The 25,800-nt window shown below is 43.3% G+C and overlaps 1 protein-coding gene and 1 long non-coding RNA gene across 7 annotated transcripts in view; both read left to right on the forward strand.

Moving 5' to 3' along the window:
- Window positions 1–20,596, forward strand: part of LRRC28 (leucine rich repeat containing 28) — a 50,079-nt gene extending 29,483 nt beyond the window's left edge. For 5 of the 6 annotated variants that reach the window (XM_083475200.1, XM_083475202.1, XM_083475205.1 and 2 more), the window contains 5 exons: window positions 168–374; window positions 6,764–6,866; window positions 10,050–10,225; window positions 12,128–12,287; window positions 17,656–20,596. In XM_083475200.1, coding sequence (XP_083331326.1) covers window positions 168–374; window positions 6,764–6,866; window positions 10,050–10,225; window positions 12,128–12,287; window positions 17,656–17,728 — 719 coding nt within the window. In that variant the 3' untranslated portion in view covers window positions 17,729–20,596. The remainder of the gene's footprint in view (window positions 1–167; window positions 375–6,763; window positions 6,867–10,049; window positions 10,226–12,127; window positions 12,288–17,655) is intronic. The other variant, XM_083475203.1, reaches the window with a different exon arrangement.
- LOC310693359 lies at window positions 12,294–12,700 on the forward strand. The gene is made up of 2 exons (XR_014519125.1): window positions 12,294–12,519; window positions 12,611–12,700. It is a non-coding gene; the product is annotated as an uncharacterized lncRNA (long non-coding RNA).
- Window positions 20,597–25,800: the final 5,204 nt, after the last annotated feature.

Consider the following 25,800-nt stretch of genomic DNA (forward strand, 5'->3'; position numbering starts at 1 on the left):
TTTGGGTAGCCATAACAAGCCTTGGGAATGGTGCTGTGTGACAGTGGATGCTGCAATGTGTAAAATACATAGGCTCTTTTCTCCTTTTGAATAGCACTCCTGTTAAGCTGCTCTTTAAATATTGTGGCCTACAATGCAATAAAATTTGATTTTTTTTGTGTGTGTAGAGGTTGGAGACCTTAGGGAGCTGCAGACACTGGACATCTCAACCAATCATTTGATAACTTTGCCTGAAAAGCTGCACATGTGCCTCTCTCTTCAGTATCTAACTGCTGACCGGAACCATCTGTGGTATGTCCCTCGCCATCTCTGCCAACTTCCTAATCTTAATGAATTGTCAATGGCTGGAAACCGCCTTGCGTTCTTACCACTTGGTGAGTGATTCTCTCTTTCTCTCCCGCCCACCTCATTAAGCTGTGGAATTTGCTTCCACAAGATCTAGTGATGGCCACCAACCTAGATGGCTTTCACAAGGGGTTAAACAAATTCACGAAGGATAAGGCTGTCAATGGCTACTAGCCATAATTGCTATGTTCTTCCACCACTGTCGGGGGGACGCGGGTGGCGCTGTGGTCTAAACCACTGAGCCTAAGGCTTGCCGATTGGAAGGTCAGCGGTTCAAATCCCTGCGACGGGGTGAGCTCCCATTGCTCGGTCCCAGCTCCTGCCAAACTAGCAGTTTGAAAGCACTTCAAAGTGCAAGTAGATAAATAGGTACCACTCCAGTGGGAAGGTAAACGGCGTTTCCATGTGCTGCGCTAGTTTCGCCAGAAGTGGCTTAGTCATGCTGGCCACATGACCCGGAAAAACTGTCTGTGGGCAAACGCCAGCTCCCTCGGCCAGTAAAGCGAGATGAGCGCTGCAACCCGAGAGTCATCTGTGACTGGACTTAACTGTCAGGGGTCCTTTACCTTTACCTTTTTACTGCCACTGTCTGAAGCAGTGTGCTTCTGAATTCCAGTTGCTGGAAACCTGCTGTACTCGGGTTCTGTTTTCGGGCTTCCCATAGGCATCTGGTGGGCCACTGTGAGAACTGGATGCTGTGCTAAATGGGCCGCTGATCTGTTCCAGCAGGCTCCTGTTATGGTATCTTTCTGTCTTAAAACTAAATTATGTAAATAACATTACATAACAGTACATACAGTAATAGATTAATATTGTGATAAAGGAAAATCAGAAAAAACAGGGAAAGATAAATACATCCCCTAAGTTGTACACTAATTATTTATCATACCAGGTTAAAATTCCCATTCTTTTGTATTCAAAACTCCAAGGGTATCTGATGCATAATTGACCATAGGCCTTCAAGCTGAGCTTTGATGAACTGTTGGCTTAGCCAAAGTTAATAGTTCCCATCCAGTCTTCACTGGGTTATTTTACTTTCTTAGGGGTGATTTGTGAAGTGAGGTTAAGAAATGCAACTATTTTTGTTGTTGTTGTTACTATTAAATATACAAAATGAGGAGATATACCTTATTATTTAATCAACTGGCCAGGAATGCCACTTTTTCACTCTAGGATAACATCATTGTTCCAATATTTACTTCTAAATCCCTGTTTGCAACAACATTAATCTGTAGTGTTCCAACTCAAGTCCTCTTGCATAGTTGAGGTGACTGAAACTTAATTGTTGTTGTGATTGAAATTGTTTTCTTTCCATGGAAAACAGGAGTATGATTTTGTACCTGTTAAAAAACCACACAAGTATTGCAGTGACAGAGGCATCATTAAGATGTCCTTTAAAAATCCTGTCCTGGAAAGCCCCATTTTTGAATTTTTGAATGACTACTGAAGCCTTGAGCTTTCTCTGAAGAGACTACTTATGTCAGAAAATAATTACAGACTGTGGCCTTAGGTTTAAGGGATATGCATATGTAAAATGCTGTCTAGTCTGGTGAATGAAGTTTATGAAAGCCTTCCTTTTTTGCTGCTTTGTAGGAGAGATTTCTTTACAGAGGGCTTTAGCCATAGTTTGGTTTAAATGGTCACAGATACACACACAAGTTGTCTTAGTGCATGTTTGCCGTCCTAGATTTCATGTTCCACAGGCTGGTTGCAATTATGTCTACTGAATACATTAGAAAAACAAACCCACATACTAACAAGGAAAAAAGTGCTATAAAATTAGGTTTAGTGGTTTCTGGATTTGTAATAATGTTCTGATTGAGTTGAATAAATGAATTCATCTATTTAGACTGGCAAAATTATACGTTACAACCACTCCATTTATTAGTTTAACTGTTGATAGCATCTCTTGATATATAGAAATGTCTTTAGAAATAGCTATATAATGAGTCTGTATTTGACAAGCCTGTTTTAATTCTGAATAGACCTTTGCATGTTAATGTACCCATGTTGAAAATACATCAGCTGGTAATAAACTGGAGGCAGGTGGTAAATGAAGGCAGTTTGAGAGTAAGATATATGCCCACGGTATGTGTAGTTGTCATACTTTCTTCATCTGGTAAACAACTTCTCTTTGTTTGAACAGAGATGGCAGTGGGACGAGAGAGACAGAATGTGGGTCTATGCATATACACTGTGGGATGTGAAGCCACTTTCAACACCTTTAAAAACAGTTTTTGGTCTTCAGCCATAGTTGGTGCCCGACAGTATTTGGCAGATACCAGAAACTGTAATTTAACGTAACATGCAAACTGGATCAAACTATACATGCTACTCAATAGACCCACTTGCTCTCCCCCAATCCTTTCTTCAGCCCACTGGGGAGGAAACAAAGCAGAGGCTGCCTTCCCGTTTTCCTCCAATAAACTCTGATTGTAAGCCAAGGGGGTGGGGGGAATGGTTTACCATTATTGTTTGTTAGGGAACAAACCGTAAGTGCCAGTTCACATGTACAGTGGTACCTTGGGTTACATACACTTCAGGTTACAGACTCCGCTAACCCAGAAATCGTACCTCGGGTTAAGAACTTTGCTTCAGGATGAAAACAGAAATCGTGCTCCGGCGGCGCAGCAGCAGCAGGAGGCCCCATTAGCTAAAGTGGTGCTTCAGGTTAAGAACAGTTTCAGTTTAAGAATGGACCTGCGGAACGAATTAAGTACTTAACCCGAGGTACCACTGTAATGGTCAGCCAGCTCTGGTTTCTTTCCTTCCCAACCTACAGAAGAAAGAAGTGGGGAGGAGTACTTCAGGGACTTAGCATGCACTAACGCATTGCTCATTTGTTTTAAACCATAGTTTAGCTTAAACCGTGGTTCAAAGCGTCGTGTGGACAAGGCCATTGTCTGAGAAAACATTAATCACTTAACCATTTTAGATCCCATCCATGGGAGGTGGGCTGGAGAGGAGGCGAGCTGGCAAATATGATTTTGGGCCTTAGTCAGCAAGGCCTTCCAGAAGCTGTAGACTCCTGTGTAATGTGTTAGCTCTGCTGTTTTATTATTTGGTTATATTTGCTCGATATTTTGTTTTTATTGTACTTTAGTATTTTATATTGCAAGCCAATGTATAAGTACAGTAGTAGTTACCTATTGGGGTACGCGGGTGGCGCTGTGCTCAAAACCACTGAGCCTCTTGGGCTTGCTGATCGGAAGGTTGGTGGTTCAAATCCCCGCGACGGGGTGAGCTCCCATTGCTCGGTCCCAGTTCCTGCCAACCTAGCAATTCGAAAGCACACCAAAAAGTGCAAGTAGTTAAATAGGTACCACACCGGTGGGAAGGTAAACGGCGTTTCCGTGCGCTGCTCTGGTTTCGCCAGAAGCGGCTTAGTCCTGCTGGCCACATGATCCAGAAAAACTGTCTGCGGACAAACGTCAGCTCCCTTGGCCTGTAAAGCGAGAAGAGCACCACAACCCTAGAGTCGTCTGCGACTGAACTTGACTGTCAGGGGTCCTTTATCTTTTTAGTTACCTATTATAACTGAAACCTTACATATATGTGTGCGCACAGACATTTATTGAGGATTTGCGTGCCCATAGTGTTAAACAACTGGGTCTCGTTCTTCTAAATGTGGTAGACAGAGGGGTTTATTGTCCCCTCTTTTCCCTGCTTCCTTTCACTGTAGGGTTAATGAACATCAGTGCAGGCACATAAGACCTTTTGTTCCATCTTCAGCCATGTGGAATGCATATGCCAGTGCCTTGAGGTTAAAAGGGGGGAGGTGATTTCTTGAATTGGGGTTTGTTCAGGACTCTTACCATTTGGTCAGTTCTAATAGAAAGGCTTTGATCTTGTACTCTGGTAGGAAGAAAGTGGAAATGTTTTAGACAAGCTACAGTGCTTAAAGCCACATGAAAACTTTCTTTGTAGCTTCAGACGGGCAGCTTCCTTAATCTGTGAAGCTCAGAAGGAATGTGTTTTTGGCAAAGAACATTTTGCAATATTTATTATGTTATCTGATGCTTAAAACTTAATGGCAACAGAGGGTGGGCAGACCCACTTACAGGAGCAACTACTAAGCATTTAGAAAATCTTTTGTGGTTTGGCCTGATACTGCTTTTAGTCTTTTTGAGAAGTTCAGGATGAAAAGTAGCAAGTACTAATGCAACAAGTGCATTGATTTTTGTGTGTATGTTACGCAAGCTTCTAAGCTGCATGAGGACTGGTTCCTGAAAAGTCTTCAGCATTGCAAGGGGTTAGACTAGATGACCCTTGGGGTCCCTTCCAACTCTAAGATTCTCTGATTCTCAGTGGAAAAGAAATTAGGGTTATTCTACAGGTCTCAGAAATGACTCTTGTTCTTATCAATTCATTTGAAAGATTTCTAGTCCGCCTTTCAGCCAAAGTTTCCAAGGCAGCATCCAAAACAAAACAAAACAATTTAAAATGCAATGATTAATACCAAAATTAAAATCACAACACGATTGAAAACAGCAGCTGAAACAAGACATACAAGCAACAAGAAACCAAAACCAAAAATGAAAAAAAAAACCATGTACTTGAAACCACAGAATAAAAAGTTTTTACCATGTGTCACAAAGACAAACTTAGGGAGAGCTCTTCAAAACTACCAGTCAAAGGACCCTGTCTCTGGTTATCACCCACTGCAGTCAGGATGCAATAACCTGGAGCAGGGCATCTGAGGTACAGTATAGCTTAATAAATAGGCAGGTACTTTGGGAGCAGGTAGGATTAAGCCAGGCTTCCTCAACCTCGGTCCTCCAGATGTTTTTGGCCTACAACTCCCATGATCCCTAGCTAGCAGGACCAGTGGTCAGGGATGATGGGAATTGTAGTCTCAAAACATCTGGAGGGCCGAGGTTGAGGGCTTTGTGGATGTGGATCAGCACCAGCACCTGTTTTTTAAAATAACAATGAGAAGGCTCTAAGCAGACGGTGACATTCAGTAATCTCATCACCATATTTTGAACGAACAACTTTAAATTTCTGGGTAGTTTAAGTGCAACCTTACACACAACAATAAATGCATGGATAATCCTATTTCTGGTCTATTCTCTCTCATTTCTGCATTGATCTGAGATTTCAAAAGGCGTATGAATCATTTGTATTTCTAAATACAGATTGAAATGCAAACTTAAAAGTACATACCGGTATTTTATCCCAAAAAAGTATTTAAATACTACTTTTGTTTAGCATTTTGGTAAACTTTAAATTACCAAATTTGTATCACAGAATTTAGAGAAGTATGAAATCCAAAGAATAATCATGCTCCGTTCAGTGTATTAGCAGAATAGGTGCAAATTTCATCAGTTTGTTATAAAATGGGGAGACCCAGGTTTGTTGGGAGGGTAAAATGGGAAGGGAACAGAATGCTGCCAGACCTCCTTGGTGAAAAGCCAAAATAAAAATGGTGTAAAAATGCAATAAATGGTTAAAATAAGGCTAGTTTGTTCTGGAAAAAAAAAGAATGATAATGTGAACAGACCCAGCATAACACACTTTTCAAAACCAGCTTTTGGAGGGGGAAGACGTAACATAAAACTCTTTCCTTGCATAATTTGGCACAAGAGTCTTGCCCTAGGTATACATCTCCTGGCACTGTCCAAGCTTGACTACTGCAATGTGCTGCGGGGCTGGAGGAGGATTTTGTGGTCCACAACTCTCTAAATGGTACACCTCACCTAACTCGTAATGAACATCCATAGTTCCTTATTCCCCAGTCAATTATGGGCCAGGTCAGAATCGGTGAAAGGAAGTTGGTGGGCTGAAGAGGAATGGTTCCTTAAAGATTTGGTTTTTACATCAAAACTATGCACCCTAGAAAAGGCTTTAGTGTGTGTGTGTGTGTCCATTACCCGGGGGGGGGGAAGCGGGGGAGCTTTATTTCCTTGTAAAGAATGTAGCAGCTCAGATTGCAAAAGGATACTGTGTGTGCGTGTGTGTGCATGTGTAGTATATATCTGCACACTTGCCCAGAGTACTTTTTTTCTTTACTAGTAACATCATTGTTTGTCTTGGAGTCAAGTATAATCTTTGAGAGAGAGACTTGGCAACCCCTTTAAAAGGATCACTTAAGAAAATTGGAGTTCCTTTGCATCCCTTTACCTCCACCGATTCATAAGACTCCTATACTATAATGTATTGAGAGTGAGTCTATGCTTCATTTGCTTCCCAGACAAGAAATAGGAACAGGGGATTGACTTGAGGGTGAATTTACACTGGAGAATTCTCTCCTTGCTTTGCAGCAAATTTCATCTATTTTCCTAATAAGAGATTTTTTTAGTCAACCGCCATGGATATGAGTGTTCATTGACGCAGAACCCAATAATGTGTCTTTAACTTTTTGGGATATCTCTGCCAGGGTTGTGATTCCTTCATTTTCTTTTCCTTTTAAATCCAGATTTGGGTCGTTCTCGAGAACTTCAGTATGTTTATGTGGATAACAATGTTCACCTGAAGGGACTTCCCTCGTACCTCTATAATAAAGTCATTGGCTGCAGTGGGTAAGTATATGAATTAAGTTGCTGTGTAGCCTCTTATCTTCCGAAGCTTCCCATAACTAGTACAGGCTGTCTCTTTCAAGTTAAACTTTACTCTGGGTGATTTTTATTCATCACATCACGTTACTTTGAAGAGATTACTTTGACTGCCAGTACCCTCCAATTGTGCTAAATCTCCTACATTAATTTGCTGAATATCCAATACTTACAGTGCTAAGCCCCTGACTGGTTGTCTGTCGTGTTTCTTGATGTTTTAGGACATTTGGGGTGATAGCGTTCAACATGAAGCATGGTGCCAACAGACTAAAAGTATTGACTCAAAAAAATTCTAAATATTTCTATGACTCTGCTCTGTCAGTGTATTTTGATGCATAGTGTTCTGTGGGTTTTACAGTACCAAATACCTCAAAAGTATAATGTGGACCAGACTTTCTTTCTACCTGTATTTTGCTTTTTAGAAAAACCACAACCCTATTCATGTACTGTGGGGCAGTGTGTTGAATCTTTTTATACTTGTTTTTCATATTAAGGCGGTAATTTTGTGGCAAAACGTATTCCCTTAGCAAACAGGACAGCATGCCTCTGTTTAATTTGGATTCATTTGTGCTTTAAAAAGCATCTCTCTGTGTGCTTTAGGCTCCCTTGGCAAAACTTGAAAAGATGTACATTAAAGAAAATGGTAGTTGCAGGTATAACCCGCTGTAGGTCTCAGTTGCCTTCTGTCAGGTGGTTATGTAAATTGATCTATATGGATACTGTGCACTTTTCTTATGCTGGATAAAAAAAGCATATATCGGGCAAAAGAGGTAGATGCTGAGAAGTAGCAGCCACAGAGGTGAACACGTAGCCTTCTTGGAACAATGTTGTAGCTGCACGTTTTCTTCATTAATGACTGCCAAATATATTTACCGTCTATGTAGCAGAGATAGCAAAATTTGAAACAAGGCATTGCTTCTTTCACTTTTCGTCTCTGAATCGTGAAGATAAATGCATACCGTTCCTTGCTAATGCCAAGCAGCACCTTTGAAGACAGAATTAACTATGTTGTATTAAGTAATATCGTTGGCATGTAAATCTTGCAGCCAACTTGCTGGAAATTGCTAATGTGCAGCTGGTGTCAACCTAGAGGGTTCATATTTCCTTCATGTTCCATCCTGAGGCCACATTATAATATATCCTTATGATTTATCCTTGGCTGATACAGGGAATGGCTTACAGAAGGTTCCTAGTGAGCTTCATGGCTAAGCAGGGATCTTAACAGTCTAACTTAAAAGCCTTCCTTTCAAGAACATGGAACCAGTGATTGACTTATCCACTCCTCATATTCTCCGATTCATTCTTTTTGAGTCATTTGGCAGAATGCACCAAACTCCAGAAAATCCACATTTGGGCATGTTGTTCTCTCTTTCCTGTTCACATACTGACCTTCGCTCTTCACTATGATCTCTTTGAACTAATTTCCTTGAGTACATTGCCACTTCTGCTTTAAATCATTTGTGACCCTAGAGTTGCATAGTGTTCATCATAGCCTTCTGGGTAAGCCATCACACTAGTACAGTTTGAAGAAAGCTTTGTGTGCAACTGTGTTGGCATCTGTTGAGGCTAATGAAATATGATGAACTCAAGTTGGGACTGTCACACTGGAAAGTCTTAGCATGCTTTATTGTAAACACAGAAACGTGTCTTGTCTGTGGAGACGCTATAGTCCCATTCTTGAAGCATGATGCTTTATAGTCTTCATGCATGTGAGAAACCTGTAAGCTGGGTGTCCTTCTCTATAATACAGTAAGTTCTCCTCCTTTCCTGAGATGTAGGTGCAGACATTTCTTGTCTCATGCTCTCATTTTTTTGTGGAGCCCAGGAAACGTTTTCTTAAGGAAAGCTCTGTAGAAAGACGAAAATCCTGCACAACTATGTGGCATTGCAGTAATGCTTTAATAGCTCTAAGGTAGTTGGTTTTATTCAGCCTGACAGGTGGGAAATCAACGATCACTCTAAAGTGATTGATTCTAAACACAGAGACCTCTGATGGTCAGGTAAAGCAAACACATGTTTATCTTTGGAATTGTATTGTACTAGGAAAACTTGAGTTACACTGGTATTCAGAATTTGGCAAGGAAAGACCACTTTGCACATTTATGTCCTTAAGATGTACACAGGCGCTAGCTAAGAATGCCAATGGTAACTACGAAAGCACAGCTTTGAAAACAGTGTATTAATGAGATAAGTTCTTGGGGTGTCTGAAGTACCTGGTTTCTTGTACGAAGGTACACACAATAAATTTGTGAAATGTCCCTTCAACAAGATCATCATGACAGATGTGCATTGTTTGTGTTCTTGGGATTCGGTTTTTGCTTATACCAACATGAAGCAATGTTCGCCTACCTCACTTCAAGAACTTAATGTGGGATCTTGTTCAGTTATTGATACAGAGAATATGCATCCCATTGGGATCATAGCTTGTTTAAAAACTAATTAAAACAATGCATTTCTGTGCAATTATTATTAAAATAATAATAATGTATGAATAGTACTAATAGTAATTAAAAACACCATCACTTCACATTACAGATACAGTAACTATCAGTGCATGGATCTTAAGTTAAACATATTCATTAATACATGCCTTCCAGATGTCCTAATAGATGTATGAACAGGAACTAGAGATCTATATGTAATATGTTCATACATAACCATGGCAGTGAGGTCCTCAAACCATTTCATAATAGATAGTGGATATTTATCCTTCCAAGCTTGAAGTATAAGTCTCTTAGCAACCATAAGGGCTCAGAAAGTCCATTTTTGTCCTTCCACTAATCCCTGTGCTACAGAACATCTGCAAATATCAGGGATTTCACCAGTACAAAATTGATGTGTATAACAACTTCAGACCAAAAAAGAATATTATCACTGAAGAAACTCACACCACACGCTTCAATAAGGCATTCGCAGCAATACACTTGCCAAAATCTATCTCTATTGAACAATTCCTTCCTATACATACGTGGAATCCAATATACTCATTTATTTTTTTTGGATCATTCTCCTCTGACTTAATGCACAGACAGGCTGAAACAGGGTGGCGCACTTTCAAGTATCAAGTATCTTTAGAAGGCTTGGGTAGGATTTTTCATGATATTTTACTCCTTTTAAACAGCTTTCCCCTTTCCTCAAATATTTTTCCAGCTGTGGTTCTCCTGTTCAGAAGTCAGAGGTGAAGCTTCTTACCTTTTCATCAGGACAGTTGACAGTTTTCCTCCCAGCAGAGGTGAAGTCTATTGGGTCAGAGTCAGACCGCGTTCTGCCCTTGCAAGAGATGGCCATGCGGATGCTGTATAACACATACTGCAGGTTTTTAAAAGGTAGCTGAACAGTGATTGCATTCTTGCAGCATTAATGTTTATCAAGCACCTAAATATCTAGACTGTGTAGTGAAACAACTATAAATGGACATCATATTTCTTTGTACCCTCACTGTCTAAGCAGTTGGGGTGCATAAAAAAGTAAGGACAGAAGGGAAGGAAAAATTAAAACCAAGAAATGAGATGTCAGCTCCATAAAGATGAGTAGTTAAATGTATGTAGATGGAACAGGTGTGAAATGAATTGGGAAAAGCATAAGAGAGTAGTTGTGTTTTGAGAACTTTTTTGAAAGCTTGTAGATGGGAGAGGTGTGAATATTAAGGGAGAAAATTCATTTCCAAGGAACAGAGACGGGAAAAGGACTAAAAGATGGTGTTTCATGAGCGTATTGAAACTGCTGGAAGCAAAAGAAGGAGTATAAAGAGTTGGGTAGCTATGAAGTGTCTAGGACACTTGTAAATTAAACAGAGAAGCTTACAGTGAGAAGGAGAAGCTTGTGGTAAGCGCAGTACTTGAAGCATGTAGACTTTCAGTGTGCTGTGAAATTTGACTCAGGTTCTCAAAACTCCAAATCAAATGGCTTCCCAGGCTACATTTGAAGTAAGAACAAGAGGCCCAAAAAGACAGCCAAATGTTAGGTAAAAGGCATTTAGGAGTCTTTTCTTGCACAGAGCGTAGAAAAGGCCAGAGTCTTTTCGCAGTCCGCAGCAGAGAAGCAACTGTCTTTTAATGGGAGAGTAGAGAAGCAGAAATAATAATATTCCTGCGGCAAGAGGCAATGCATCATCCAACAATGCAGCTCCTTCTCAGGCAGCCAGCTCCAGAGCTGGCAGGCTCGTTAAGCATGAGGCAGAAAGAAGCGCTTGCAGCCCGTTGGCCATTGCAGTGCAACGTGACAGCTGAGCTGCTTTAGTTCTGCCCCAGTTCAGGCTCTTTGTTGAAAACTGGCCCATGGCTTGTCTGCATTTTGCATCATGCCGCCACATGGGGCTTCAGCTCCTAACAGGAACTTGAATGTCAAGCTATATCTCAAAAGTCCTTGGGAGCTAATGATCTCTTACTTTGGGAAGTAGGGAGGCTGGAAAAACATAATTAGGATGAATGTGAATGAGCAGATGAGCCCAATTGCCAAGAAAGCGGTGCAAAGTTAAAAGCCAGCATTTTGCTACTCCAACCATACCTCTTTGATGCAGTTATTTTTATTTAGGTCAGCAATGGAATGCTGGCCCAGAACTATGCACCATATTGCAGGGAATTTGGCGCTAATCAATGGGAGGAGGTATGGTGACTAGCAATAATGCACTTGAGATCTTTCCCTTTATATAGCTAAAATCTCTGTTACTGCTTGATAATAGGTTTTATCACTACATTTCGGTAGCATTTCAAGCTTTTGAGTTGCAAGTCTAGAAGTCTAGTGTTGAAGGGGCAGATTACTAGGCCCTGTAAACCTATTTAGATTAATCATAGAATTGTTGAGTTGGACGGGACTTGGGGGTCATCTAGTCCAACACCCTACAAATGCAGAAATCTCAACGACAGCGTCCATGACAGATGGCCGTTCAACACCCTCAGGGATGATCTTGCTGCATAATATAACAACCATTCCAATTCTCATTCCAAACATAAGCAAGATAGAAAGCAGGAGACATTTCATGATACTGCATCTGAAAACTAGAAAGGATTTCAGAGAAGAGGAAAACAATCTTTTTGTTGTTGTTGTTGTTGAGCAGAGCTATTCCCTGTTATTGTGCTCCCGCCCCCCCCCCCCGCCCCCAGGTTACCATCAGAGCTGTTATTTTGCCATTTCTTTGTTCAAGTGTGTCCAGCTTGTTTGTAATGTTAAAATAGCTATGAATTTGTTTTGTTGAAGTCACCGACTCTGTGTTTCCTCCCCACCTCTAGATTTGAAGTTCCTGAATCCAATCTCATTACCCAGGAGTCTCTTGGAATTGCTGTACTGCCCTCTGGGACACTGCCACCGTTGCAGCCAGCCCATGTTTACTATTGTCTACCCAAAGCTCTTTCCCCTGAGAGAGACGCCAATGGCTGGATTGCATCAGGGGTAATTACAGGGAAAATTACATTGGGTGTTTAGACCTTATGCAAGGGCTTCAGTTACAGGGAAAGGCATCTACACAGGGCCATGGTTGTGCTACTGTTATGCTTTTTCAGTCTGTTGACTTCATATACCATATTCACTTTATTCTTAAGGCTCCAGTGCCTACCTTGATAGCAAGCAGCAACTGTACAACTGTAGTACCCTATCAGTCTCCTTTATTGGCATAAAAAAGTGTGTTGTATACATGGATCAGAACACAACACAGTCAATGGAACATAGTAGGATAAAACTGTCCAGACATCATGAGGTGTGAAGATGGCTCTTAGAACCTATGGTGACGTACTTTCATAGCATCACTCAGAAATCTTGCCATATAACTGTACAACTGATTATATAATATTTCCTCAAAATGATAAGTTTTCACAGTGGTGAATTGCTTAATTGGCAAGTTTCTTGGAAGGTTCATTTTCCCCCAGTGTTGTGAGCTTGCTTGGTCATTGACTAGGAAGCAGAGTAATTTGGAATTAATTAATGTCCCTTTGAGAGCAATAGGGAGTGTAGGTAGGATATTGATATTTAAAGGGGAGGGAGAGAAAGTTTGAAAATATTCTTGGCACCCAAGTAGCCCACACCTTTAACACACTGCCAGTCTACCTTCATTTTCCACCTTTGAATCCGGGAGAGCTAGAAGCTTGTCTGTCTTTTTCAGAAAATGCTGGTATTTTCAGAACTCAGAAAAGAAGCCATCCATGTCTAAAAAGTTCTGTTATGCAGCTTTCCCCCATGATAATCATACTTTGATTCCCCATGACTAAAGAAGTAGCCTGTATATATTGGTGACATTCAACTAACAGGTAAATCAACTATATGTTTCTTTCATCACTTCAAATCAGAACTGAATGATGAAGGGCCAATTCACCCAATTTGTAACTCGTGACATTGTGATGCTCAGCAGAGCCCGATGGTAATTAGTAAAGCATTGCAGCCGTTGGTGGCTGCCTTTTTGGCAGGAAATAGGATGAACCAGTTGCCCTTTCTGCAAGAGACTTTTCATCCATGCATGAAAAGAAAGCATGTCCACTTATAGTATTCATGAGGCTCTTTGTGTAAAACTCAAAAAGAGAAGAAAATCAAGAAGCCAGGCCTTCTACAACTTGCCTTGTAATCTTGTGGAATCTAGTTTGGCTAAGAGAAAAGGGAAAACCTCTTCTTCTTTTTGGTGTCCTGCTCAACTTATGATGAAGGACTAGCAATGGAAGATCTGGCCATTGCTGTGTGGATGTGCACAGTGAAGCCAGGAGGCTTTCCTCTCAATAAACTTCATTTAATTTAATGAGAGCAATGTGAGAGCAAAGAATGGCTCTTGCAGAACTCCCTTTCCCTCCAGTTGGACTTGTGGCAGGAAAACTGCTTTGCTAGCTTGGGCCCTTAATATGCTGCTGGAAGTCTCCTTGCTGAGTAGCCATTACTTGACATTAGTTGTGGCAACTTCAAGGTGGTGCCTCTTCCTGGCCAACTGCCAAGGTCCAAATCTTGACAGTCCTCTCCAGGAAGAAGATGCATCCTGGTTCCTAAACTGCCTCTGCCTAGAGCGCTTTGGACCAGTTGGTGCCCCTAAAGCCTAAAACATCTAGGTTTTGGGATTTCTTTTTCCTTGTCTTTTCCCCCTTCCTTGCAATCTGCCACCTTGAATTAGAGGTGACGGGGGGAAACCAGCAACCACAGGGCTGTGTAGCCCCAGTCATCCCTCTCCCTTCTGCCCCCAGCCTTCTCCATAGTGGCTGGGAACAAGGTGGATGCCAGTTGGCTGTTTCCTGGCACCGTTGGCAATGAAGGAGCACAATGATGTCTAGCCTCGGGCGTGGATAGCAGGCTTGAGACACAGTGGCAGAAGCAAGAGCACAGAGGAGGCAAGCAAAAACCCACAGGCTGTGCACCTAAATGTCACAAATTGTCCCAACTCTCTCACTTATTCAGGCAGAGTAGGAGGAAGACAGGGTTTTTCATCCATGACCCATAGCATGGAACAGGTTACATCCAATAACATGGAGGAGGAAGGCCAGCCAGCGTCCTCCATGTCAGGCCTGAGATTAGTGCCAAACTCCTAAGAGATGCCCAGAGATGAGTAAATTAAATCCTCTCTACTCCCGATTCCCACTTTCTCCCTCCATAACAATGGATCGGGTGCAGGGGCAGATTGCCCAGGGAACAGAAGAAGCCCAGGTAGGGGGAAAGAGACAGCACTCCCTACAACAGAAGGTGGTCTTTCCACAAAGAAACAGAAGAGGAAGAGAAGCAAACACAGCTGCAAGGAAGGCCCAAAACAAGCAGGGAAAGATGACAGATCCTGCTGCAGGGACTCTTCCTCTGCCTCCCAGGCTTCTCTGCCATCGTCCTCCCTCTTCTTCCTCCCAGTACCAAGACACCCGAATCAAAAGCTACGTCAACAGGCCCATAAAGACACAGGGGACAAAAGGCAATGAAAAGAAGTACAACTGGGAAAAAGTTCCAACAGAAGGGCCAACGAGTCTTCTCTCTGTCTGATTCAGAGACAGGAAGCCTCCCCAGGAACTTTTAGTCCTCCAGACGTTGCAGAACTACAACTTCCATCAGCCTCAGCAAGACTGGCCAAAGGCCAGAGATGGTTAGAGTTGAAGTTCAACAACATCAGGACAGCCAAAGGTTCCCCATTCTTGCCCTAGATGAAGTTCTCATGGAAACCAAAGACAGAAAAGGGCCCTACCTCTGGCAGAGAAAAGGATTCCAGTACTATCCACCACTCAAAAGATCAGCTCTGACAGATGATTTTGATCAAGATGGAGCTGGTCCTTCAAAGTGACAGTAAAGTGCTGTTAGATTTACTTATTTTGTTCCACTTTTCAGGACTAAGATCCTTTCAGGTCGGCTCAAAAGCAAAATCAGTCATATCAAAATATAACAAAAGAGTAGATACATTAAAACCACATTTTAAAAAGAGCAAACGGCATAATTTTATGCTGTAGGCCTGATCAAAAGGGTTAATCTTCACACCCCACCTAAAGTTCAAAGAGGGAGCCAAATTTGCCTAGGGGGAGAAGGTTCCGCAGACAGGGTGCCACAGCAGCAAAGGACTTCCATGTGCCACCCCTGGAAGCACCACACTCTGTGGGATTGCAAGGAGGGTTTACCTTGCAGGTCTTACTGAACATTATTATATTGACTAGTTCCTGATTTGAATTGGGCCCTCCAGGAGACTGAAAACAGCAATCCGCTGTAAGGAAATATCAATTCCATACCCGCCCAACCGTAGCTGCCTAAAGCCTTCCTAGAAGAAAAGTCTGCTGATACCAAGTAGATGGTGTAGTTTTCTTGTTTTCTTGTTTTCTTGTTTACAGCTACTGCGTCTGTAGCCATAATGGGTTTTTCCTCCCCCTTCAGTAAGTAACAGAGCTTTATGAAGTGAGAACAAAATGAGCCTCTTAAATTTGGACAGCAGCCAGATGGCTTTGAACACACTGCTTTGGAAGAGCTCCCCCTCCCCTTCTCAGAAAGTTTCTCTGATTGCAACAACCAACTTTCCACCTTGCTCATGTATATTTAAGGTCTCCTTCATAAAGGGTGTGGCTTCCCCCACACCACATCTGGCAGCTTATCCAACTTCTGGTCAGGTGGCTAAGGTAGATTATGTGCTTTGTATACAGCGCTGGCATATGCCCTATGGCAACGCTCCCTTCCCCTCTGCCACCACAGCCAAAGGGTACTAAATTCCCATTAATCAGATCAATGTGTGTCTGAAATACTTGGCAACGACTTCAGCACTGAAATGAAGGAATGCCAAACATATATTAAACACCAACAAACACTGTATTTGCACCCAGGTACCTGCCATTTTCCTTACTTTGCTGCATGCTAGAGAACCCATCCATGCAAATACAGTGGTACCTCGGGTTACATACACTTCAGGTTACAGACTCCACTAACCCAGAAATATTACCTTGGGTTAAGAACTTTGCTTCAGAATGAGAACAGAAATCGTGCAGCGGCAGCGGGAGGCCCCATTAGCTAAAGTGGTACTTCAGGTTAAGAACAGACCTCCAGAACGAATTAAGTTCTTAACCCGAGGTACCACTGTACAGCAAAGTTCTTGTTGACCCCTGTGGACTTGGTACTTCTGCCGTTCAGCTTTGGGTTGAAGAAATCGACCTGGAGCAGGTGGCCACAGTTGGAGGGTGGGTTTGTTTTAAATGTGTAAAAATTAAACGAGTTGTCACTGGCTAGAAAAAGAGTAGGGTAGTGCATTGAGAAAGGATTGTCAAATGTAGAGTTGCCATATTTCAAATACAGGGTTGCCATATTCCCTGCCCCCGGATGTCATTTCTGCTTTTGAAATCCTGGTAATGTCTGGGAAATCTCGGACGTGTGGCAGCCCTGGGTTTTAGGGCAATGAAATGCCCATCCTTGCTTCTGCTTTAAAAGAGCTTAGGATAAAGAATTACAAAGGTGTCTTAGTACAAGAGTGTGCAGGCACACAGTGGTGCACTTGCTGATGCCTACTCATCATTCAGAAGAAGGGGGAAGTTGTCTGATACTAAAGGAGGCGTAGGTGGCACCACAGCTGGGAAGAGCAACTGTTCACACCAGTTGTGCAAAGATCTGCACCTGTGTCTAAAGGGTGGCAAGTGTTACCTTCTTCAGGAGTCCTAGGACCGCATATTATAACCACAGGGCACAGGGTCATGAAGCACGCTAGCTGCACCCCTTTGTTTTTGTTACCAGAATCAGAATAATCAGAATTGTAGAGTTTGAAGGGACCCCAAGGGGTATCTGGTCCAACGCCCTGTAATGCAGGGAACTCTGCTAAAGCGTCCCATGACAAATGGCCATCCAAACTCTGGGTTTTCAGGGGGGAGTTGGGGGACATATTTTTTTAAAGCAATGTGATGTTTTAAAGGGGGAGCATGAGTTTAAAAGAGGGGGCATGAATAAAAAAAAATACGTTGTCCCACCCTTTTAAGAAATCAAGGCATCCTCCATGTCCCCCATGCCCTTCAGAGCTACAAAACCTGCAAACGTTTTTAGCTGAATTTGTATGTTGACAGAGGAAAAACCTCTTGCTATTTTTACAAACTCAAATATTTTGTGTACTTAGTTTACCACGGCTTAATCCTCCCTCCTGGTTTGTTTGGTTTTTTTAACTATCCAGAAAAGTTGTGTGTTGTGGACAAGGGCCAATGTTTTAATCTTGAGCTGACAACTGCTCTCTCTCTCTCTCTCTCTCTCTCTCTCCCTCCCTCCCTCTCCCTCCCTCCCTCCCTCCCTCCCTCTCTCTCTCTCTCTCTCCCTCCCTCCCTCCCTCCCTCCCTCTCTCTTTTTTTCCATTTTTCTATTCCAGGAGGACAACTGTTAGTTTTGTGGCATACTGCTGCTCCACCCAGTGTCTGCAGACTTTTGACCTATTGAGTTGATAAATACTTAAAGCTGTTCAGGAGCAGCGCCAGTTTAAAGCTGCATTAGGCTGTCTCCTGACAGTGCTGGGATACAGCGTGTGTGTGTGTGTCTGTCTGTTTGCACGCGTCTGCGTGCGTGTGTGCCAAAGCAGCCGGAGGAGTGCCCGGCAGGGAACACGGAGAGCCACTTCAATCCTGTACCCCTATCAAATTTGGATGAAAGGCAGAACTCTCTTGGAAGCCCTTTGATGCTCTAGCTTCCATAAAGGTTAACACCTTCCTGTTCCTCCCCAGGCAGAATGTAAAACGCAACAAACATCAAGCAGGCCAACGACCTCCAAGACACACTTGTGTTTTTGCACATATGATTCTAGTTGCATTCAAAGCAGCTTTCAACCACTTGGATGATATAAACTGTTTTTTTTTAACCAACCATTTGCAATACTTTTAAACTTTTCTTTAACTTCCTCCTTACTTGGCTGTGTGCTACTGCCCTCTTAAGAGTAGCCATTTAAGGTAGCAGTTTATTTGTTCTGGCCATGTTGTTTCTCTCCACCACCACCACCCCTCTCTATTTTTCCATTCAGGATCAAATGTGTTCTCCTTTTCTCTTAACTGCCTATTTGACAATAAATGGGAATTACAAATCTGTTCATGGAAAATAACTCTTGTCTGCATACCAGTTGCTGGAGTCTGCTTGCAAGTGGGTAAGGAGAATTTGGAACTGACACTTGCATGTGAGATTGGAAGCCTTCAAGGGACCACCACTGGAAGCCATGAGAAATCAAATATCGGACTTGTCAGCTTGTAATCCTGAGTTGTTGCAGAGCCAATAAGGGTTAAAGGCAGCAGTAGGTTTGGATGAGTCAAGGGGTTGCATACTTAACCCTACTTACTGTGCACTTGAGGGGAAAAACTTCAAAAGTAATGTGAATGGTGCTTGTTTTAAGGTGTAAAATGGTGTGGTCTTCATAACTGTAGTTTCAATACCCTGGTTGATTTTTCCAGAGTAGCTTCAGTCAAACATTCTGACATCTGGGGAGGCCACAGCAGGGAGAGTGAAACAAACTCACTTTTTCCTAACATAACTTTTAAAGGGCTATGATAGCATTTTAACTTGCTTGTGCTCAAGAAGTGCCTCACAAATAGCATTACTGCTCTGAGGATTGTTTCTTGGAACCTTTGATTGCTCTTACCAGCACAAGCCAGCAGGAAGCCCAGCATGTGGGTGTAACGTACTTATTCTTTTTTTAACAAACAAAAAAGAAGCATCAGCAAAACACAGTCCTGGGTCAGTGGTTTACAAATATTTATTTTCATTAACACATTGGTATTGGTATTCTTTTCCAGACACAAATCGGCTACAGGCATTGACCCAATGAGACTGTTTTGCTTTGTTTGTTTCAAAGTACCTAACTTTCTGAAATACCAAAGCAATCTTTAAAGCAGCATAAGAAAGGAGGTGGCAAACTATTTCACGTGCATTTGGGTGGCAAATGCAATATTGGTCAGAGCAGGAGCAGGAACCTTTGTGTAGTCTGGGAAGCAGAGGGTGTTTTGCATTGTACTGCAGGTGCAAAAAGAGAGAGCATCTTTTCCCTCTTGCTGGCTCTTCATGGGTGCTTTCCTTAAACAGAGCAACCCCCAGGAAGTTCAACCAAGAGAAGTTCTCTGCAGTTGACAAGTTAGCACATCAGAGAAGGACTTGGATCTTTCCCCCACCCGATGCACACGTGAGAGTTTCTTTTACTGGGGAGTGTTCGAAAATGCTAAGTTTCAAACTGCAGTCTGAAGTGACCACCATCCAGAATACTTTTGCCTCGTTCACTTCCTTGGGAAGCTGTCCACCAAGAATTCTGAAGCGCCCATAAGTATCCCAATAGGCAGTGGATGCTATAGTGGCATGAATCCCTAACTCTCCCTGACCTCCCAGGTTGAGGGGAGGGCTCTGCTCAAATCAAAGGCCAGGCCCTGGGCAAAGTGCCCTCCAGTGGGACCCAGGCTTTCCCTGGTCAACCTCCACAGGTGTGAGCAGAAGGAACAGGTTAGGATGCTGAAAGCAGCAAAGTTCTAGCCACCCAGTACTTCAGCCCAGGACTGGACAAGGCAGCTACAGCCTTTGTCACCACTTCTATCAAATGCCTCTGGGCCCCAACACTCACTCGTAGGGGTTGGGCTACAGAGGCGTTGGGGATGTGGAAAATGATGGAAGTCTGCTGCAGCTGCCTCAGTACTGGGCCATTGTTTTTTTATGAGTTAAAAATAAGAGATGATGGTGCTGGCTATGGTGGGAGCTGTCATTTGCCCATTGATGCCAGGTCTGGGCAGATAAAAGGAGTAATGAATCACTCCTTGTACAAGGGAAGGAGTTCCCTTCATTGCTGCTTTTTTTAAAAAAATAATCCAACATTTGGAACTCTTTGAAAGAAAGTCACCAATCTGGTAGAGCTCATTTCAGTCTCCCCCAACCTGGCATCCTCCAGATGTTTGGGTGGGAGCTGTATCCAAAACATCTGGAGGGCATCAGGTTGGGAAAGGCTGGTTTAATGGGAGGAGAACAACAGTTAATTCTCAAATTGCAAGCCTCCCCCAAAACCCAAAGCTACTCCTTGCTCCTTGGGCTTTGCCCAGGGCTTGCTTTCCTTGTGTAGGCAGGTTCAAAGGCAGGACTTCAGCCATTCCTGCCTGTTGGGATATGTAATGGGACGGAGGTCCTCTCATTTCTAAATGCACAGCTGTAACTTGTAGCCTGTCTCTTGACTACATGGGCAGAAATCTGACTGCTTTGCTGGTTTTAAAGATGAAGCAACCCTCAAATGTGAAGCTTGCCTTTAACTGCAATTATTTCTGTACGCATCCACCCCAAAATAAAACTAAGGCATCTTGTCTGTTTTTCTCTGTGCTTTTTAAACTGTTTGGTAGGCCAGTGTGTGTGTGTGTGTGTGTGTGTGTGTGTGTGTGTGTGTGTTCGTGTTCAAAGAAGCCAAATGGTGGATAACAAAGCTAATAATGAGCCAGTCTTCCGGCAGCACTGAAAGCAATTCAACCCATTTGTATTGGTCAGATTCCAATTCAGCGTAAAGCAGGGATGGGGAGCTTGTGGCCTGGCAACCTCCCCACCTGCCCCATTTGGCTCAAGCCACACCCACCTGTTAGTCACCTGATGTATGGGTAGGTGTGGGGACAGGTAAAGCCTTGTCTTCAAACAGTGCCAAACTCAAGCTGCAGCTGCAAAGGAACGTTAGATTTGCAGATGTGGTTTCAATTCAGCAGTGTTGGTATTTTGCACTATATGACACCAGGATATTTGACGGGGATGTCCCCAGCCACTGTCAAAAGTGGCCTGTGGAGGGTTGGCTGGATCTGCCCCCTTCCCACATCCAGTTTTCACCCCTGACCTAAAGAAAGTGAGGAAACTACCACACCTTTTCATCAAGAGATGTACAAGCAAATCCCACTATGTGAACACTTGGCATACAGCTCTTCGGTTATCCTCACGTGAAAGATTTCTACCCTAATGTCACCACACAGACCTCCAATTCAGATATCCAAACAATATACAAATCAGTGAGCAGTTATTCAGCTCCTGGAAAGATTCTCCAATCAAACACAACTACTGAAAGTCAGGGACAGGAACGCATTGGGATTTTCTCCATAGACAATCATGGAAACCATCAGCTCGCAACGTGAGTGCTTGCCTTACAGACCATTTCTCAGGAACCAATTATGTTCATACGGTGGAACCTATGGGTATTGAGCGCAAGTAACATGCTGTTCTATTAGACTGTTCCATTAGAAACGCATTCCATGCTGGTTGGAGCTCATGGGAGTTGTACTCTGTAGGGGCACAAAGTTGCAGGAAGGTTGTCTTCCCACACACCACTTGTAATACCCTTCTAGCCACTTGTGGCCCTGTTCCAGGTAAGTGTATGGTCTCTTGCTTTAGCCTCACTTCTCACATGTACGGTACTGGATTCTTCATTGAGAGCCAGTGTGGTGTAGTGGTTAAGAGCGGTAGTCACGTAATCTGGGAAACCGGGTTCGCGTCTCCGCTCCTCCACATGCAGCTGCTGGGTGACCTTGGGCCAGTCACACTTCTGTGAAGTCTCTCAGCCCCACTCACCTCACAGAGTGTTTGTTGTGGGGGAGGAAGGGCAAGGAGAATGTTAGCCGCTCTGAGACTCCTGAAGGGGAGTGAAAGGCGGGATATCAAATCCAAACTCTTCTTCTTCTCTTCTTCATTGCTCACAGCTGTGGCCTAATCAAGTGTGAGGCTTTGGATGCTGCTGCCATCAGCGATGATACTGTTTCCCATTGATAATAATCATGTATTCTATAGGGTGGAACAAGTTGCACAGTTAAGGCCCTTTGGGGAGTGAATCTCAAGAATGCGGCAAATGGTAAATGAATGCAAAAGGAAATGGCCATTTTGCTAAGCTCCAGCCCATGTAAAGATCTTTCTGTTAGGTTCCAATAAACTAGAAATCTTGAATTTATCCTCTGGATCAACGCAGATCAAAATCCCAGACCTAAAAATGCAATAGATTAGTGCAGGGGTTTTTATCAGTCCCTGAGCAAAGACACTGATGTTTTATAAGAGGATGGAAAAGAAGCTCAGCAGGTATAATACTTCTAGCAGGCAAAAAAAAGCCTCCTGTAGGGCTTCTCCCTGTTTCATGGCTCTTAAAGGCATAGCAACCCCCCTTTGAACCTAGGTAATGACAACTAGTTAAGCCTGTGGCCATCCAGTTGTTGGGACTCTCGGCTCCCATCATCCCTGGCCACTGACTCTCTTGGCTGAGGCTGATTGAATCTGGAAGTCTTAACAGCATCTGGGAAGACCACAAATTCCCATCCATGCCTTAAATCTTGGTGGTGAAGGGGTGGACAGGGGTAAGGGTCTGCAGTCAGGGCTGCTCAGATGTTTAATTAAACATAGGTTAATATCTTCCTGGAAATTTGAATCTGTTAAAAGAAGATGTAAGCAGCTTATGGAAGGTAGAAATGTGCAGAGCTGGATTTGTCCTTTGGCAGGCTAAACCTGTAGGACATTTGGAATACAGCTCTTCGGTTAACTATCTGACCTTTGGGTATGTGGGGGGTGTTCCAAACTAATATTTTCACCTCTGGTCAAATGAAACAAATAGCACCAAAATAAAAAATACAAGGGGGGGGGGATTGCAACTATGTCTGTTGCTTGGTAGTAATAACATACCCCCTACCTTTTTTCAGAAATTGCATGATCCTCCAATATATCCCTACATCTTACATAAATGTTTCTGCTGTTACTTCTCTTGACCTCTCTACAGTGAAGACAGTGTGTGCTTAGGTATGGCACAAGAACCTGCTTACTTGCTGCCCAGAAAGCTCTGCAGCTTATATTGGAGAAAACAAGGAAGGGGAGGTAGGCTAGGAATGTTGCCATGAATAAGAAGCTGGTGACAGGTGAAGTTAAAATGGTTCAAGGCTGGCCAACAAACACCCTTGGCCTGGTTCACACTCTGCAACACTGGATAGCTCAACTCTTCAGGAGCTGCACTGTATTTGATAGGATATCATATATTGAGAGTTCCATGTGGTGTTCATGATCAGGGTGTGAATCCACCTTTCCTTTGGTCTGAAAGGGCAAGGCAATGACCTGCAACATAGGAACTTCTGGGCTCGTCTACTAAGGCAAGAGTTGCCCATTTGGGGGTGGGGTGGATACACAGGATTTTTGTGTGAGTGCCATGGGTACAACCCCCTCTACTCACTTCTCTCCCCTTGATCATTCCCCCCTGCAAAAAAAAGAGATAGAAAGCATGCATTCATACTTCCCTTTTCCAAGGGATCTGGGTAAAAGTTCCAGCAGAATTAATCTCAGCTCTGAAAAATATAGAGAGCAGAAAGAAGAAGTAGGTCATGCACTTTTTTTCAGACCTAGGACACACACTTAATCCCAACATGCATTTGGGGACCCATTTCTTAATCTTCTATTTTCATGGTGGTAGTAATCTTCTTGTGACCTGCTTTAGGTAAGGCTATGGTCACTAGTGGGTCCCAACCAGTGAGTTACATACCCTCGCCATCATTCATATGGAGTGATAAGCAGAGAGAAATTCAAGGTGCTGAACTGCTGTTTTCCAACTTGCTTGTTTCCTTCAGCTGCTGATGGGACTGTTTTGGCTCCCTTGCATGTTTGTTTTTAGTTTGCTGCAGCATTTATCAGGCCTGTGCTATGGGCTTCTCTCACACACCCACTGCAACAACAGCAGTTGGTGATGCCAGCCAGGACAGCTATTCTCGGAATAGCTTCCTGGCTCCAGTCGGCAATTTAAGCCACAGAAGTGTGGCCCTGCCCAACCTCAGGAGGCAGGTTGCAAGACAAGCCATCTCACTGAAATGATGATGCCTTTTAGTTTTCAAAACAAAGAGAAGCAGACTTTACTATGAAGTGACACGATGCCATTTTGTTCTGCAAGTTCCAGTAGAGATATCACTCTACGTGTCATTCAGAAATGAGCACAAAAGGGATATATGATTGTGACTTTTCACTTTCAGATTCCGGATTATGATCCCAAAGTATTTTGACCTTAAGCTTAAGAGCCAGAGGAAGAGCCAGTCAACTCTGCAGCTGCTGTACTGCTAACTGGGGAATCAAACCAAGGTCCTGGTGTTTCAGAACAGACAAAGCCCAAAACTGGTGGTTCTCAGCCCACTGAACATCAGGCGTGGTAGTCAGAAGTCTGCAGAAGCTGAGGCAGAAGTCCCATGACTGCAATCCCCTGGGTCTGACTCATAAGAGGAATTGTACTTTATTTACTACCATGCCTGCAGTACAAGAGACTGCAGGGGGCAGGGGAGGAGAGTGCTTGTCTGCAAGTCACAGATTCCACCTTATAAGAGTCCCAGCCTCTAGGCCAAGGAGCTGTAGCCTGGAAAGGCCTACTGGAGGAACAGATTTGTATGGCCCCGTCTCCTTTCTTTTATTAGAGCACGTTTCTCACTTGGAGCTATCTGTGGTGCTGCAACTACTGGCCTGCCTTGCTGCCTTGGGTATCTGGTAAGGACAGGTCAAAACACAGGTTGTGGTCTAAGGCAGGGGTAGGCAACCTAAGGCCTATGGGCCGGATGCGGTCCAATTGCCTTCTCAATCCGACTCATGGACGGTCCGGGAATCAGCGTGTTTTTACATGAGTAGAATGTGTCCTTTTATTTAAAATGCATCTCTGGTTTATTTGTGGGGCATAGGAATTCGTTCTCCCCCCCCCAAAAAAAATAGTCCAGCCCACCACATGGTCTGAGGGACAGTGGACCGGCCCACAGCTGAAAAAGGTTGCTCATATGCCTGATCTAAGGCATATGAGACTTCTTGCCTTTGGAAACTTGGCAAGGTGTTGCTGCAGGAGAGGAACTGTGAGCTACATCATTGGTGGGTGTATTTTAGAACCAGGGTAAAACTCTCAGATGCCCGTGTTTTTGCTATTTCTACAAGGTATAATCTTGCAACTGTACTGACTGTTGTTACACTTACAGGATTATTATTATTATTATTATTATTATTATTGTATATTCCTACATCAGCCCTTCAGGGACGCGGGTGGCACTGTGGGTTAAACTACAGAGCCTAGGACTTGCCAATCAGAAGGTCGGCGGTTCGAATTCCCACGACGGAGTGAGCTCCCATTGCTCGGTCCCTGCTCCTGCCAACCTAGCAGTTCGAAAGCATGTCAAAGTGCAAGTAGATGAATAGGTACCGCTCCGGCGGGAAGGTAAATGATATTTCTGTGCGCTGCTCTGGTTTGCCAGAAGCGGCTTAGTCATGCTGGCCACATGACCCGGAAACTGTATGCCGGCTCCCTCGGCCAATAAAGCAAGATGAGCACCGCAACCCCAGAGTTGGTCACGACTGGACATAACAGTCAGGGGTCCCTTTACCTTTACCTTTACATCAGCTCTTGCGTTGCTATTTTATTATTCATGTTATGAAATTGGTTTTGTGGTTCTTGATTTTGAGATGTAACGCTGTTCTCTTTGTTGTAAGTTGTGTTGAGCACAATTCTTTTGTGGAAAGGTAGTATATAAATAAGATGATGATAAACCCAATGGGT

Source organism: Podarcis liolepis, assembly GCF_965112155.1.
Source record: "Podarcis liolepis genome assembly, chromosome: 14".
NCBI classification, from domain to species: Eukaryota; Metazoa; Chordata; class Lepidosauria; order Squamata; family Lacertidae; genus Podarcis; species Podarcis liolepis.